Source organism: Balaenoptera musculus, chromosome 1 (genome assembly GCF_009873245.2).
Source record: "Balaenoptera musculus isolate JJ_BM4_2016_0621 chromosome 1, mBalMus1.pri.v3, whole genome shotgun sequence".
NCBI lineage: Eukaryota > Metazoa > Chordata > Mammalia > Artiodactyla > Balaenopteridae > Balaenoptera > Balaenoptera musculus.
In genome coordinates this window covers 88,206,508-88,222,910 of record NC_045785.1, presented here as the reverse complement: position 1 = coordinate 88,222,910, position 16,403 = coordinate 88,206,508, and the positions used below count along the sequence as shown (strand labels likewise).

Below are 16,403 nucleotides of genomic sequence, written 5' to 3'. Positions count from 1 at the left end.
CATCTCTAGAAGTTCCATTTCATTCTTTTTTATATCTTCCATTTTTCTCATACTTTTGATTTCCATTACATCCTTGTTCATAGTTATAATTGTTTTAACATGTGCATCCTTATTCTATCATTTGTATCATCTCTGGATCTGTTTCTGTTGAGTGATTTTTCTTGGTATGACTCATGTTTTCCTACTTGTTGTCATTTCTAATAATTTTTTTAAAAATATTTATTTTATTTATTTATTTTTGGCTGCTTTGGGTCTTAGCTGTGGCACGCGGGATCTTCGTTGCGGTGCATGGGCTCCAGAAAGCGAGGGCTCTTCGTTGTGGTGCGCAGGCTGTCTAGTTGAGGTGTGTGGGTTCAGTAGTTGTGGCACGTGGGCTTAGTTGCCCCACGGCATGTGAGATCTTAGTTCCCCGACCAGGGATCAAACCCACATCCCCTGCATTGGAAGGCAGATTCTTGACTACTGGACCACCAGGGAAGTCCCTTTAATAATTCCTGATAGGATGTGGAACATTGTTAATGTTACATTGTTGATTATCTGGATTTTGTTATCTTCCTTTAAAGGGTGGCAGGTATTTAAGTTACTTGTGGATCCCCTGGTCCTTTTTGAGTTTTTTTTTTTGTTTCTCCTTTTTCTTTAGCTTTACTAGGATGCATTTAAAGTAGCTTTTACTCAAGGGATAGTTCAGCCCTGTTATGAAGCTCCCCACAGAATGCCCTAAATGATTACCAAGGACTGTCCACGTTGTCTCCATGATTACGAACCTTGGAAATTGTTCAGCTTGAAACTCCCATTTTTATTTGCCCAGCATTGTGGAGTTTTACCCTATGCATGTTCCTAGTACTCAGCAAAAACTCAAGGGGATTCATGTGTAGATTTCTGGGGCTTGTTCTCTTTATAGCTCACTTTTCTTCAGAATTGTTCCTTGCAGCCTCCAGGCACCTCATCCTCCCTGAACTGATTTTAATCTCCTCCATTTAGCAATTATGTTCCTTCTCGGTACCTATAGTCAGGAAGTGCCTCTAATTAGAAAGCTGGGTCAGTTGTAGGGATCACACTTTTCTTAGAGATCACAGTCCTGTACTACCTGTTGTTCAGTTTTTGGGACCATTCTTTTTGTTTATTTTGTCTGGTTTTCTAATTATTGGTGGCTGGAAACTATATTATGTATTAATATCTTATACTCTTTAAATTTGCTTCACTCTTGCATGTTTTTCTTTTTTTTTTTTTTTTTTTTATTTTTGGCTGTGTTGGGTCTTCGTTTCTGTGTGAGGGCTTTCTCCAGTTGCGGCGAGTGGGGGCCCCTCTTCATCGCGGTGCGCGGACCTCTCACCATCGCGGCCTCTCTTGTTGCGGAGCACAGGCTCCAGACGCGCAGGCTCAGTAGGTGTGGCTCACGGGCCCAGCCGCTCCGTGGCATGTGGGATCTTCCCAGACCAGGGCTCGAACTCGCGTCTCCTGCATTGGCAGGCAGATTCCCAACCACTGCACCACCAGGGAAGCCCCATGTTTATTTTTCTATAAGGAATATGAAAATCAGCTTATCTCACTTTTTAAAAATCCTCTTTGTATTTAATATGATCTGATATCTTTAGAATATTGAACCCTGATAGCCAAGGACAGCAGCATATACCTTTCTCATTTATAATTTTATCCTATTAAGCTAGTATCTCTCCCTATTTTATTAGGATTTTTTTTTTTTTTTTTTACCAAAAATAGATATTTCTTATCTTCTCATGCCTTTTTCTCTTTTTTTCTTTCTTTTTTCTGCATGCAAGTTGTCATACCTTTTTTCTTTGATTTATTAGTGTGGTGACTTATATTTATAGACTTCCTAACATAGAACCCATTCCTGGTATGAAACCCCCTCAGTCATAGTCATTATTACTTTCAGTAAACTACTACATCCTATATGCTTGATATTTTAGTTTGGACTTTTGTATAGATTCTTGGATTACTTTTGACTATTTCAATATCCAAATTCCTAGCACTCATTTAGAATCCTTAAATATGACAGGCTTTAAGTTCATGAAAAGGGAAGAATTCTCAGAATGCATGAGGTAAATGCATCATTGTGGTACTTGGTTACTTTTAGCATTAAAAATAACATTTAAATGTATTAGTGTTCATGTTTTTGTTTCAAAATAATTAAGATAATTTGTGCTGTTCATCTTGCTGATATGACAGGAACTTTTTTGTCAAGGAGAAATAGGATTTTTAAATTAAATCTTCTCAATAAAATGTGCTTGTGTTATAAAATATAGGTTGAACTTCTGTGGTCTATATTCATCAGAGAAAAAATTTAACCACCTATCTCCATATAGAACTGTCTCAGTTCTCACTAATTCAGTTACATGTTTTCCCTCTTCACAGGTGCAGTTTAACTTGCAGTTTACAAAACCAAGTACATCACTAGGAGATGTTCAATCAGGAACAACTGTTAGTATGCCTTGCTCAACTGATAAGGAAAAGTAAGCTCTTGACATAAAATTTAATGTTTGTAATTTTGAAAGTCAGGGAGTTTTTACCAGTGTTTGAAAGCTATTATGACCACTTATTTATGTAACGTTTTAAGTTGCTGATCAGTGGGATTTGACTTAGTCCCTTTTAGCTGTAAGAAAGAGGTTTCTCATATTTTTTAAAACTGTAGGATAGACATATAGTAAAGTTTAATTTTTTAAAAGGGATTTTCCTACATAACTGAAGAACACCCTTTCATATATTCTCGGGCAAATAGATAGAAATCTTTTAAATTCCTCAGAGTTGGCTGTTTTGCTTTTGTTTTCCTGTATGGCTGTGTCTGTCTCTAGAAGCTCTTTGTTTTTCTGAGTAATTGCTTCCAGTGTAAAGTAAACTGAGAAATCAGCTGGTTAAACTGTTAGAATTCTGGGGTAAATAAGAGTAAAAGGGTTTGTGAGGTTGCCCCCTAGCCAAGCTAACATAAATAAGCTTTAGTGCCAATTTGTGACTTCTGTTTTGCCTACTCAGAGATTCTTTGCCTATTTTTTTAGATCTTAAGCAGGTTTTATGTACTGAAGTTTGCTGAATCAGTGAGTTGTAGCTAGAGTAAACAACTTATAGATGCAAACTTGTCTCTCTGGGTAGTCTTTATGTTTGTAATACTGTTTTCTTATTGTTCCTTTATTTACTTAAAATGTAATTGCTTTAAGGCTTGTCTGCTGGCACTCATTATCATGAGCTATCACCATCCCCAATATATTACAAACTAAAAAATTACTGTCATGGCTCAAAGAGGCATCTTATTCCAGCTCTCTTCATTCATTGGCTCCTCTAAAATTAGTACCAAGACGAGTATTAAAATAGTTAATGTTTATGAGCCTCTGTTTTGTTTTGTTTTGTTTTTATAAATTTGTTTATTTATCTATTTATGGCTGTGTTGGGTCTTCGTTTCTGTGCAAGGGCTTTCTCTAGTCTTGGCAGGCGGGGGCCACTCTTCATCGCGGTGCGCGGGCCTCTCATTATCGCGGCCTCTCTTGTTGGCGGAGCACAGGCTCCAGACGCGCAGGCTCAGTAGTTGTGGCTCACGGGCCTAGCCACTCCGCGGCATGTGGGATCCTCCCGGACCGGGGCACGAACCCGTGTCCCCTGCATTGGCAGGTGGATTCCCAACCGCTGCGCCACCAGGGAAGCCCCGAGCCTCTGTTTTTTAAAAGTGAGAATTCTTTGAAGTCCTGAAATGTATGTGCTTGTTATATTTAAGCTCATATTTGTTAAAGTGGCAGAGCACCTAGAATTCATATTAATGGTAGAACACCATGATGCTTATGTTTAACTCCATCATATACACTAAGAACAATTTTACTTACAGATCATATTTGTGGTACAAAATCAAACATAATCATGTGTCCATAAAATTGGGACTGTTTAGCTATTTTGAGATTTTTGTTTAGAATTGGTTTGTTGTTTTGTTGTCAGCTAGTAATAAGTGGCAACGGTTAAAGAAAAAATTTTAAATTGGAAAAAACACCTATTCACCCACTTAATTCTTTTCTGAAAATTGGGAAAAGACCATCATTTAATTTTAAAGATAAAATGTCATTGTTTTGCAAGAGCCCTGAACTACTTCTTGCAAGTGTACTAATATAGAAACTGTTAATACTGGACAGATTTAGAAAGAAGGAATATCGTGGTTGAAAGAGGAAAAATACAACTACAGAAATATCCTCTCCTTTGTTTTTTCAAAATTTCATATTTGTATTCATCTGACCAGAATTCATTATTGTACAATGTGTATTAATGTTTAATAATGACAACTTTGAATCATTACAAAATTTTGAGGAGCTTTTGGTCAAAGGAAAAAGATAACTTACTCTTTACTGGGAAGAAGTATACTTTGGCTTATGAATAGATAAATTATTTGCTTAAGAACTCAGTGAAAAATGGGATTTGTTTTGAACAAAGGTATAAATATAACATATTATTGTATACATAGTATATGTATGTATATAGATTAAACATTCAAACTTTACTGAAGAGAAAGTAAGACTTTGTTAAAATAAGTAAATAATTACTATTTTCATTTCAAGTGGTGAAAATTTAGGGCTGGAATACAAATATCTGAAGAAAAGGGAAGACAGCATTCCTTTACGTGGGCTCAACCAAAATCTATTTAATAATCCAGGTGAGAAGACATTTCTGAAATGGATTGTACACTGTGGTTTAATTTAATGTATTATATAAAGACTTACGTGAATGCAGATAATCTTTTTTTGTCCTCGTTTGCAGACCATCAAAAAGACGGCACTTTAGCATTACAGACATCTTCAAAACCCGCAGTGCTCCCTTCTACATCTTCAGCATATTTCCCTGGGCAGTTACCAAACAGTTAATCCTAGTGTCATCTTTTACTTTTATTGAAATTTTAGAAATTCAGCGTGGTTTTAATATAGAAACAGCACAGATCAAATTCTGAATAAGCAAGTTTCAAAGTTTACTTGAGCTACCTACTGTATTAGATTGTTTGGATCCTTTAAGTACTGCTGTTGTTTATGCAGTTTAGAGGGGCAAATTTGTACTAGGGAATGGGTGAAGATTCTTTTTAGTTTGGAACATGGTGTTTTGTAGAATAATAGTATGAATTTTATTAAACTAATCCTTAGAAATTCTCAAATGTTCTAAGGAAAGAGTTGATCCTTGTAAGGGACATTCTAATCATATTCAATATCTCAATTAATTAAAACCTGCTCAGATATATATACTAGTATGAAACCAAAGAATGCTATCAATTCATTTTATCATTTTCATTAGTACAATAAAAGTTTTAAATTTGCCACCTGAGAATTTTAAGGGAAAATAATTATCTCTTGAGATGTATTATTGATGACATTTACAGTAAAGGGAAAAGTCCTGAAATTACCTTAAATGAATAAATTCTTCATAGCAAGTAAATATTTTCCTTGAAACCTTTAAATTATCTTTTGAATAAGTCTGTTAAGTAATTTTGATAAATTTGTTGTACAGAAAATCTTGGACAGTCTAATTACATGACCAGATTAGGTACAAAGTGCTTTTAGTCATTTGAGGTGCAGAGTTTATGGATTTTAATGCTTCCTGGAAGTCTACAGTCATCCAGTTTTTCTCCTTCATTTGGAGTTTTGTTTGTTATACAGTTAAATCTGTATTAGTGGAATATTTGTTTTAAAAATTAGTACTTACACAAAATATTTCCTGAGAGCATCATGAATATTCATTTTGTTTATATCAAAATAGGTTCATTTTCATGTTTGCTTATTAGTAAAGTAGGCAAAATGAATAATGTTAGAAGTTACAACTTTCTTCTCTTCCCTATAATTAAAAGTTTCAAGTAAGAATTGTTCCTTGGGAAAAATGAGGTAATTTAAAAAAATTCACCCAGAATCACAGGGTTGCATTTTGTTTTCTTACTGACAACCATCCAGTAGAGTAGCATTCTCTTAAGAAAACTCTAAATCAATTTGTTTGCAGAGATTGCTAATGCTCATGTGATACTTAAAAAAAATATTTTCAAGGACCTTATTACACAGATGAGGAAAAGAGACATTTCAGGATATTGATGACAGGCTAACGTTATTGGCTTCCATGGTAAGACAAAAAGTATTTGCTAATTTTTTTATGAAGCCACAGTATTGAGTCTTTCCTTATACTTTTGAAACTGCTGGCAACCACAAGCTGTCTTAAACTAGGGATCTTATGTAAAAAATTTAATAACCGTTATTAGGTAGTCACTTTTTATATATATATTTTTGTCATTTAGATATACTATATTAGTAAGAATACTCAGTTATAATAACTTGAAAGCACTAATAATCTGGAAAGAAACTTTCTGGCAATATTGGAATCTTTCCTGTAAATAGTATGTAACATAAAACTTTGTGACAAGGGTTTGGATAGGATACATGACATACAGGTAGCTCTTTTTTTTTAAATATAGATATCCTTTTCCATATCCACACTTGGAAAATTGGGAGAACTCCCAAAAGATAGGATAGAGATCATTTTGATATCAAACTTGCTAAAGACTTTTTGGTACTAAATGTATATACACAGACTTTCGAGTGTGCTAATTATTTGCTCTACCTCTTAAACTTTTATTTGAAATTGTTTTGCTGTGTGCAGTTGTACATGCGTTAATAATCAAAATATTGCATTTAATGTATTTCTGTAACTGTGAGATTTGTTAATAAAGTATTAATATTTTGGGAATCTGACGTAAACAGTATGTAAAAACAAACAAACATAGGACTGACCTACAACACCTGTGCTTAGAAAATTAAGTACTTCTTACAGTTAATTTATGAACTAAGTTTTCATTTCTTTGCTTTTGTCTTCCTACAACAGTATTTTATTGAGGGAAATGAAATGGATTCAAAAGGGGAAGGTATAATGCTTTGATTTGTTACTGTAAAAAATATAGTAACAAAGCCAAAACAGGCCTCATAAGGGAATCACAGATCAAGACTTTCTTTAAAAAAAAATCATTAAAATATTTAATTTTATTAACAGAATATTTACATTTCTTTTAAGACCTTATTTAACCATAGTGAATGTTCCAAGTTTAAAAAGCATTAAGCAGTAACCACACATAAGATGAAAACAGTGTAAACTATACAATACTTTATGTACAATTTTTACAAAGTAACACTTTTTTAAATAATATAACTGGACACAAAAATATACACTTTAGAGAAATTCACATCAGTAATTGTATAAAGCTCTCTTCTAGGGTCCTGAAAATTTAGGACAAACATTAGCTCTGTAAATAAAGTGTTACTGTGACAGTCCTGAAAGGCCACTATATATATTTATCTACATATAGATATCACATTGACATTTTCAAGGCTACCAGCTTTACTATATAATTTTTAGATTATGTATTCAAGTGTTGAGGTTCTTACGATTATGCAAACATTAAAAGAATAGTGGTATAAGTAGCTGGGAACAAATGCGAGCCAGCATTTAGATTTACAGGCTCCAAACACCCCAATTTAAATTCTAAATGGCTGATATTTTCTCATTTCAAAAACAGTAGTGAATAATGTTTAAAATAAAATTACTACAAACAAGCTTGAAACATGATTCAGATTTAGTATAGTTTTCTTAAGAGTTTTGTTTTTTTAAATGCAAACAGTTCATTTACCATTTCTTTACTTTAGTGCATCTGCATTAAGGCTTTGAATTATTTGACCCAAGATTTTACAATATTAAAATCTGACTCACGATTTTACAATGTTAAAATGAACAGTTCCACACTATACTATCTATCTATCTACTCTGTCTCACTGCGAGTCAGCATAAATAGAGTTAAAGCTCAACACCTGAAGGAAATGGTAGCAGAGACATTGCTAGTATCTAAGAAGTTACATATATAGTTTTTAATTTTAATTAAAGGATGTATAATAAAATAAAAAGCTTAGTGGCAAGAAACTGGTGCTAATAAACAAAAGGTTTCTTTTCAAAAGAAATTGTAACATCTTTGGAAAACTGTCCAGTTCTTTTCTTTAGTTCCCACGGAGTTCATGCAGATACATTTCTTAAGACAATCTTAAAAGTACATTGTAGATGGAAATGGAATGTACATCCAGAACTATAGGTGAAAACTAAGACCTGGGTGCTGATAGAAAAGTCTTCCTGATTTCGGTGTCACACATTTGTGTCCTGGAGTAAAGGTTCTTTGGCCTCTCCTGGCGCTTGCGCACTATGAGGATGGCTGTGGCTGCCGCAGTGCTTTCTCCAGCTGCTGGGCCTTAAGCTTAAGTTGGTATGCTCCGGAATAAACAAGGCAACAAGCAGAGCCAGCAGTACTGAACAGGCTCCAAAGAGGAAGGGGGGGCCAGGGATGATGGAATTCTGAGGAAGAAAAAGAGAATTAGGATTTTTGCAAAGACTTCTTTGTTCATAACAAGAAATTGCTTATCTTTTAGTAGTAACTGATTGCTGTGAATTATAAGCCAATGACTCCTCTCTTTCTTCATTAAAGCCACAGTTAGAAAAAACATTCCCTTTTCAAGGGGAAAAGAAACACTATCACACTCTTAACGTAAAATTCTGGGGGATAACAGCTGACCCAAGAAACAGCCAAAAGATTTTTTTAAAACGAATACATGCAAAAATATATTGTCATTTACAGCATAAAATCTGAACACATTCTATGAACCTTCACTTAATTTGTTAGTTCAAGAGGAAAACAGGGAGATCTCACAAGTAAAATCAAGTAACATACAATATTAACTACAGTAGCAGAATCAATTACCATTTTCTTTGTTAAAAAGATAACTATATTCTCTAGTGACTGAAAGTAAGGAAAACACAGATAATGTTGTTACCATGAGAAGAATCAAATAGGCCCTGTGTTTTAGCCCCAAATCACATTCATTCTTAGCAAAAACTTGCACTGCCAGTTTTACCTGTGTAGAGCCCACAGACAAACATTCTTTTTTATTTAAAAGTAGTCTTAGCTGGTTAGAAGATTAGTGTAGAACTCTGCTAAATACAAGGAAACTAATGAGTTGTTTGTATTGGCTAAAATAATGTTCCGCTCTTAATGTTTTCAGTTGTAAGGAGGGGAGTATAGTGAGCAAGCGAACAAAGATGTTTACCAGCACCTAACTGACTCTTCTACAGAAGGCAGACCTGATACAGGGAACCTCTCACATTCCAGAAGCCTCAGATGAAAGAAGTACGTATATGGGAGGACATAGTCCCTTAGGCTTTGGTTTTAAGTGTTTTTATTCAATCTAAGAATCTCAAATAAAAGCTTTAGTGACCAAAAAACATCACCTTTCAATCCAGCCAAATGAACTATATTTTATAATTACCTGTTCAAAGTGGTGCTGTGGGCTTGTGTTTGTTCCCAAGTCTGTTCCTGTCATTGGCAGTTCTTTAAGTTCCACATGGAATATGTAGAAAATGAATCCATAAAGGGCTGGTCCCAGACCATTGCATAATCCTCTAATTCCTGTTATCATCCCTTGGACGACACCTGAATTGTTTACACAAGTTATTTAGTGTACCACTTATTTTTTCCTACCCTAGAACCGATACAAACATGAAATCACTTATTCTAAAGGCAAAACTTTTATCAGACACTAGCAACTTACTGCAGTGGCATCAAAATTACTTAGAAGCTATAAGCTCTACAAAGTATAGTGAGCTATCTGATGCAAATGTAAGCTCAGGTCTAATGTAGAAACAAGGGGGCAAAAGCACTTTATTTCCTTTAAAAAAAAATCTCTTGGCTCAAAATCAGCATGAGTTCATAAGCACAGCTGTTAAAAACTCTGTCCCCAAGCAGCTACTTAAGACCCCAAATATAGCCCCTTGTTATAGTGTTTGATTTTTGTTTACCTCTGGGATCTTATCCCAAATTTAAAATGCAACTTGATTTGGCCACAGGCCTTTCCTTATTTATAACTAAGTGACCTCTGCCACTCTTGTAATGCCCCTGTTTTTCCTTTTGACATAAACAGGCTTTTCAAAGAATTATTCCTCACCTATTAGTATTTTAAGAATTAAGTGTTCCTGCCACAAAAGTGTAAGACAATACATTTTCTACGTGTCTTTAGGTGACAAACATACAATGTTAATGAAAGGGTTATCTGTGTATCCCTGAGATGTCTAGCACATCATAGCATATTGTTTATGTAATAAATAAATGGTTAGTGAATGTAAGGTGACTAACCTTCATCACTAAATTCTCTAGCAAAAGAACAGACAGGGCCACATATTCACAGTGACAGACAAGGTTATCTACCTAAGGATAATACCCTAGAATCTGCTGTTCCTCTTTACAATGAAAGCAATTTATTTATTTAAAAAAAATTTTATTGCAGTATAATTGACTTACTATGTTGTGTTAGTTTCAGGTGTACAGCAAAGTGAATCAGTTATACATACATCCACTCTTTTTTAGTCTTTTCCCATTTGGGCCATTACAGAGTATTGAGTACAATGAAAGCAATTTAAAATTCTCTACCCTGAAGATAACGCTTATGTTTCAGAACTTAGGAAAGAGACAGAACAGAGGATTAGAATATTCTGTATTTTTAAATGATTATCATTGGGTCCTATCAACTCACCTTGTTGATCGGCATCAGCAGTTCGTGAAACAAGTGCACTGACAGCGGGAAAGGTAATGCTAGACATGGCTGCCACTGCCCCAGCAGCCCACATCATCCTGCAATCAGAAGCGGCGGAACAAGAATAGTACGTCGTTGTTATTCTCCACTGTACCTGTCAAAGTCAGGAGAACTATACTTGCTCTTCCTTCTTTCCTATGTGACTGGGCAAGTAACTTAGAAGTCTAACCCTGTTTACTCTTCTAGAAAGCAGTAAAGCAACCACTTATTCACAAGAATGCTGTGGGTTTCAATGTAGAATTGGGATATCACATATCACATCTAAACTGTAAAGTGTGTTGGGTATTATTTCTGCAGGACTTGGGCGGGTGGGGAGAGAATGTTGAGAAACATCATTAAATGTTTCCAAACGTTCGCTAGTAGAACGGCAAGGTTCCCAGAGATCTGTGATTCAGTGTGAAGAAATCACTAATTTGATCTAAATGTGCTACTGGCTTGATGTTTAAAAGAAATGTTTTCGATAAATTGTGAGCACCTCTTTTGCAAGGCTAGACTGAAAAATAAAACATCCATCAAAACATACATACTCTTGGTGCTTACTCATATCCAAGTCCAAACAGAGATGATGTGTTCAGTTGAATGAAACACTACTGCACACTGTGGAGTTCAGTCCTGTAATACCTGAGCACAAAGGTGTGCATGGGCAACCTGACAGCAGCACTATTCCCACCCTGCAGGAAACCAGACTGGCAAGAAAAGCAGAGAGCTTTCCCAGCATAAAGCCGGGACCAAAACAACCGGACTTCTGGTTTGCCATCAGTAATGATCACAGGTGTTACTCAACTTTTTTTTCCTAACCTTGCTGCTTTGGGATTACATGTGTTTTTCTGACAAACTAAACTGGATTAAATGCTCATTAGAGATTGAAAAATTCAATCTCATTCAAAAACCCAACCTGTTGCTTAGATACAAAATGTCACTCCGCTATCCTCAAGCCACTATAGAATATACAAATACACAAGTGAGAAACCTGTGTTATATACACTTTGAGAGAAAAAAAAGCATATTAAGAGACATTAAAGTCTAAGCCTTAATTGAGAAGCAAATTAAGAAATATAAAAGTTTTGTCAGTTACACCTCAATAAAGCTGAAAAAAACAAAAACATGGCAAACAACAAAATTAAGAAAATTAAAATATCTGTACCTACCAAGGTTCTGAACCGAAGCCATACCATGCCAGCTGTAATATTTGAAATCCCAGGCCCAATAAAATGGTGTTCTTATTTCCAATTGACCTCATAAGTAAACTCAAGACTATGGTCTAGAAAATATGAAAAATCAAAGTGGCTTATTAGAATAGAATAAGCTTTTTAATACTGAAAAGAAAAAACGCTATTTGGTGACCTATTTCAATCTATAATATAAAAGGACTATTACCACTTTTCTACATTTTGGCTTTTCAGCAACAATTGCCCTGAATATATCTGAAACCATTACTCCAGGTCATATAAGCAGATGAAAGGTGCCTCTGCTGACACAGATCCAGATTCAGGGGAAAAGTCAGAAAACTGAAAATAGAAAAGGTGAACTTCGTGTTCAGTACATTTCTCCTGAGGACCACTTAAAATCAGAAATTGTAAACAGTAGGGTTGAAAGGTTCTAACTCATGGTTTACAGGTCCCTGTTATGTAATAGCTTAAAAATTTTTACAGGTCCAAGTTAATCCAAAACGCTTATTCTCCTGACTAAATAAAGCTGAAACAGCACAATTACTCATATATCCTTCACCTAAATTAACCTACTGCTGAAACCATGATGCTTTTATGAACAGTAGATCAGTTTAACAAGTATGACTTGGGAGTCGTGTAGGCTAATAACTAAGAACACAGCCTTGGGAAAAACAGCCTTAATCATCATTTTGGCTCTAACCATGTGACCCTGGGCAAGTCACCTCACTCTGAAACTCAGTTTGGTCTCTTAAAAGACTGTGATAATAGTACCTACTTCAAAACTGTGTCATGTGAGTTAGATAAAATGATATACTTCGCATTGTGCCTGGCACATTTAATAAACAACATTATGAATTGGGTTTTCTTGCTTTCCTCTCGAAGTTAATAAAAATTCAGCAATCATTTGGGGACATTAGTATTAAACATACCCCTTAAGATAGCTATTAAGTCCATAGAGGAAGAAGTGAAAATAATTCAGGAAATCACTACTTGATGACTGGCTGATACTCTAAACTCAAAATTATCAAGTATAAGTTTAAAATTCTTTAAATTGAGACAATCATTTAAGCGTTTAATCAGGCTTAATCACAAATAAGCCAGCGGGAAGCAAATGAAGATTCTTTTAAGGATTCTTGAACAATTAACACTCATCATAACTTTCCTCTCTGAGATTTTCCCTTAAATCGGGTGAGCGTGAGATTTAATTCCACAAAGCACGGAGCCCTGGAGTACATTCTTCAACAACCACAGCTATGAAAGGGAACTCACCCAGAGCGAGCACTCAGAGAAGAAAAACTTCCTGTGTATATGATACTCTAACTGGGACATCGATTTTCTCCCAAGGGCAAGGACTTCCTTCTCATTTATCTTTGTATCCCCAGCACCTAGCATAAGTTCTTTCTTTAAAAAAAAAAAAAAATTTTAAAGAGAACGGAGAGAACCAAGAGAACCAAGTCGTAAAGGTTAAAATGACTTATGACTTAACCAAGATGACACAGCTAATTAACAGTTAACTGACATCAACTCTGGTCACTCAGTCAACAAATATTTGCCCAGTTCCTACTGTATCCAATGGCTATTCTAGGTCTGAGGGCACTGACCCAGGTCAGAGTACTGGTCAGCGAAGAGATTACCTCCCAGTAGAGGGAAAACGGACATAAGCATACTTATCAAACCAGATAATTCCGGGTTGTAGCTGCTCTAAGAAAATAAGACAGGGTAGTGTGATAGAGGGGCTGCTCAAACCAGGACATGCAGGGAAGGCCCTTCCGAGGCGACATCTGAGGTGAGAGCCGAATGAGGAGGAGGAGGTGGCATGTGAGTATCTAGGCAAAGAGCACTCCAGTTGCGGGTGACAGCAAGCACAAAGGCGCTGGACTGGAGTGTATTCAACAACGTGGAGAACGGGGGAAACGGGGGCTCCATCATGAGCCTAGATTTTATTCTGGTTGTGACAGGAAGGGAGTATTAAACAAGAAAGCACCATGGCTCAACTCCCACTTTACAACAGTTCCTCTGCCAAGTGGCAAATTAGCCGTAGGGAGACAAACGTGGAAACAGACCAGATGGAGGCTACGGTCTTGGCTTAGACTAGGCTCCTAGTAATGGCGATGGTGAGAAGTGCTTCAATTCAAAATATGTTTTGGAGAGAAGTGAAAGGAGATACCATCTGATGTGCTGGATGTGGGAGAAGGAGAAAAAAAGCAATCAAGAATGGCACCCAGGTTCCTGGCCCCAGCAGCCAGGAGAGCGGTGATGCCACTGAACGAGCCGAACAGCACTGGGTGGAAGGAAGCCAGGTGGCGGTCACAGCCGCGTCAAGGGTGGGATGCCCAGCAGGCGTGAGACAGCACTGAGGGAGTGTGTACAACTATCTCCGTGCACTCGCGTAAACGTTTATCGAGTGCAGATGTTATGAACCCGTGCCTGCTAGTGCCAAGGAAGTGATGGGGCCTGTGGCAAACCAGAGAGCAAAGGCCCGAAGGGGCAGCGACCGTGGGGCTGTCACTGAAGGTCACATTCATGTTACCACGTCTCCTCATTTGGGGGAGAAGCTGCATTTCCATATTTTCATATCATACCTCCCAATTTTTAAATGCTTACTACTACTTTTTAAAATTTTAAAATCACTATGGGAAAAAACCAATGACCTCTAATTTAGCACCTGCTGGGCTGCAGGCACAGTGCAGGGTGTTAGCCTGACCAAGACAAATATGATATAATTCTGACCTCGCAATCCTCTCAGAGCTCTACTAGAGCTCACAAAGCTACTGAGGCAAAAATAATAAGAAACAAAGAGGTAAAATTCATAATACGGTGCATTCTGTACCATAACAGAGATACACCCAAGTTAATATGAGAACTCAGAGAAGGTATACTTAGGGGTGAAAGGGGGATGCAGTAAGGACGGCAGGAACAAAGGCACAAGGGCAAGCAAGAAAATAAACAGAGAGGCAGGCTCTGTGCTACTGGAGAGGAGAGTCAAAGACACTAGTCTTTCACTTAGAGGTCAACAGGGGAGAAGTCATTCTCAACTGTATACTTGCCATAAATGAGAGCATAAGCTAATGCTTCTTCCTTTGGGGCTATAAATTTTACTTGATATTTTAATTCATATAATGACATAAACTTAATTATCAATATTTACATGCGGACTACATATGCCTATTCACCTGTTTTTGAAGTTCAACTAATTTTCTCACTTTCAGAAATGTGATTTTACATCTCAAAAACTATGCTTCTATGTAGGCCCCCAAAGCTGAATGGTCATTTAAGTACTGTATTCCTTGTAGACCATGTTTCTGTTCACAGTATCTGCTGTGCTAGCAACGCTGGCTGGGTCGTGGCTCATTCCTTCCGGATTCACAGCCCTCATGACCCTGCTGCTGCAGGGCTCTTTCCAGCGCAAACCCAACCATGCCCCCTCCTGGCTTCACATGTCTGCCCTCCTGGATTCTGAGCTCTTAGGGACTGTTTTCCATCCTGTATTCCTTTGTGCCTGATGCAATCTACTGAGCAGAGGGAAAATTTCCTCTAAAGCACCTTCAACTCATCATTCAAGCAGTCCACAGTGTGCCCAAATTTACTAGGTGCCCACCTACAGCTTGCATGCTCAGTTAAGTATGAAATGGAACTTAAGACCTTACAACTACCAACCTCTTAAGTGTCATTATAGTAAATGTTAGCCTGTTCTCTTTAAGATCTAAATCAAATAAAATAGTAGCAAATCTAATCTCAGCAATATACGAAAAAGATAAGACATAATGATCAGGCTGGATTTATCTCAGGATTCAAGGTCAGTTTAACATTTGATAATTCATAGAGCTCTAGTCTTAGTACACTCTCCTTTGTGTTCAGAAAGGTTTTTTTTTTAAATAAATTTATTTATTTATTTATTTATTTTTGGCTGTGTTGGGTCTTCGTTTCTGTGCGAGGGCTTTCTCTAGTTGTGGCAAACGGGGGCCACTCTTCATTGCGGTGCACAGGCCTCTATCGCGGCCTCTCTTGTTGCAGAGCACAGGCTCCAGACGCGCAGGCTCAGTAATTGTGGCTCACGGGCCCAGTTGCTCCGCGGCATGTGGGATCCTCCCAGACCAGGGCTCGAACCCGTGTCTCCTGCATTGGCAGGCGGATTCTCAACCACTGCGCCACCAGGGAAGCCCCCAGAAAGGTTTTTTTTTAAGCTATTTTTATATATGGGCAACAATAACCCCAAAGCTAACGAGCACATTTCTGAGGCCTTGGGGGAAGTATATTATACAATTGAAATTTAAATTTGAAGTTTATCACTAAATCTACCAGAAATTCATAAATGATGAGATATGCAGAAGCAATCCTACCTCCAAGATGGTGAAACATCCTAGAGTACTATTAAATGGACTTTACTTTCCATTTTAAGAGTAGAATAAAACAGAAAAAGCTGCAACCTGGTAGATTGGATCTAAGGTGGGAAAGAGTGTTAGAGCAGATCGTTTACAGAGTCTGGAAAAAACAAAGCCCAACAGAAAGAAATGGGAGGGGTTTTTTCACAGAAAGGAGAAAGAGTGGAACTGAGATAGTTTGAAGGCCAGATGAAATATCTCCTAAGAAAATCCAGATT

General features: G+C 36.9%; 2 protein-coding genes across 4 annotated transcripts in view; one reads left to right on the top strand and one right to left on the bottom strand.

The window, feature by feature from the left end:
* The window catches only part of SASS6 (SAS-6 centriolar assembly protein), a 52,950-nt gene extending 46,200 nt beyond the window's left edge, over nt 1-6,750 (top strand). Inside the window, exons 15-17 of the mRNA XM_036851393.1 lie at nt 2,374-2,471; nt 4,548-4,642; nt 4,747-6,750. Coding sequence (XP_036707288.1) covers nt 2,374-2,471; nt 4,548-4,642; nt 4,747-4,850 — 297 coding nt within the window. The 3' untranslated portion in view covers nt 4,851-6,750. The remainder of the gene's footprint in view (nt 1-2,373; nt 2,472-4,547; nt 4,643-4,746) is intronic.
* Nucleotides 6,751-7,091: 341 nt separating this feature from the next.
* Nucleotides 7,092-16,403, bottom strand: part of MFSD14A (major facilitator superfamily domain containing 14A) — a 37,637-nt gene continuing 28,325 nt past the window's right edge. For 2 of the 3 annotated variants that reach the window (XM_036851429.1, XM_036851418.1), the window contains exons 8-11: nt 11,783-11,895; nt 10,575-10,672; nt 9,315-9,478; nt 7,592-8,346 (exon numbers count right to left, since the gene is read on the bottom strand). In XM_036851429.1, the coding sequence (XP_036707324.1) occupies nt 8,140-8,346; nt 9,315-9,478; nt 10,575-10,672; nt 11,783-11,895 (582 nt within the window). In that variant the 3' untranslated portion in view covers nt 7,592-8,139. Of the gene's footprint in view, nt 8,347-9,314; nt 9,479-10,574; nt 10,673-11,782; nt 11,896-16,403 lie in introns of all 3 variants that reach the window. The other variant, XM_036851408.1, reaches the window with a different exon arrangement.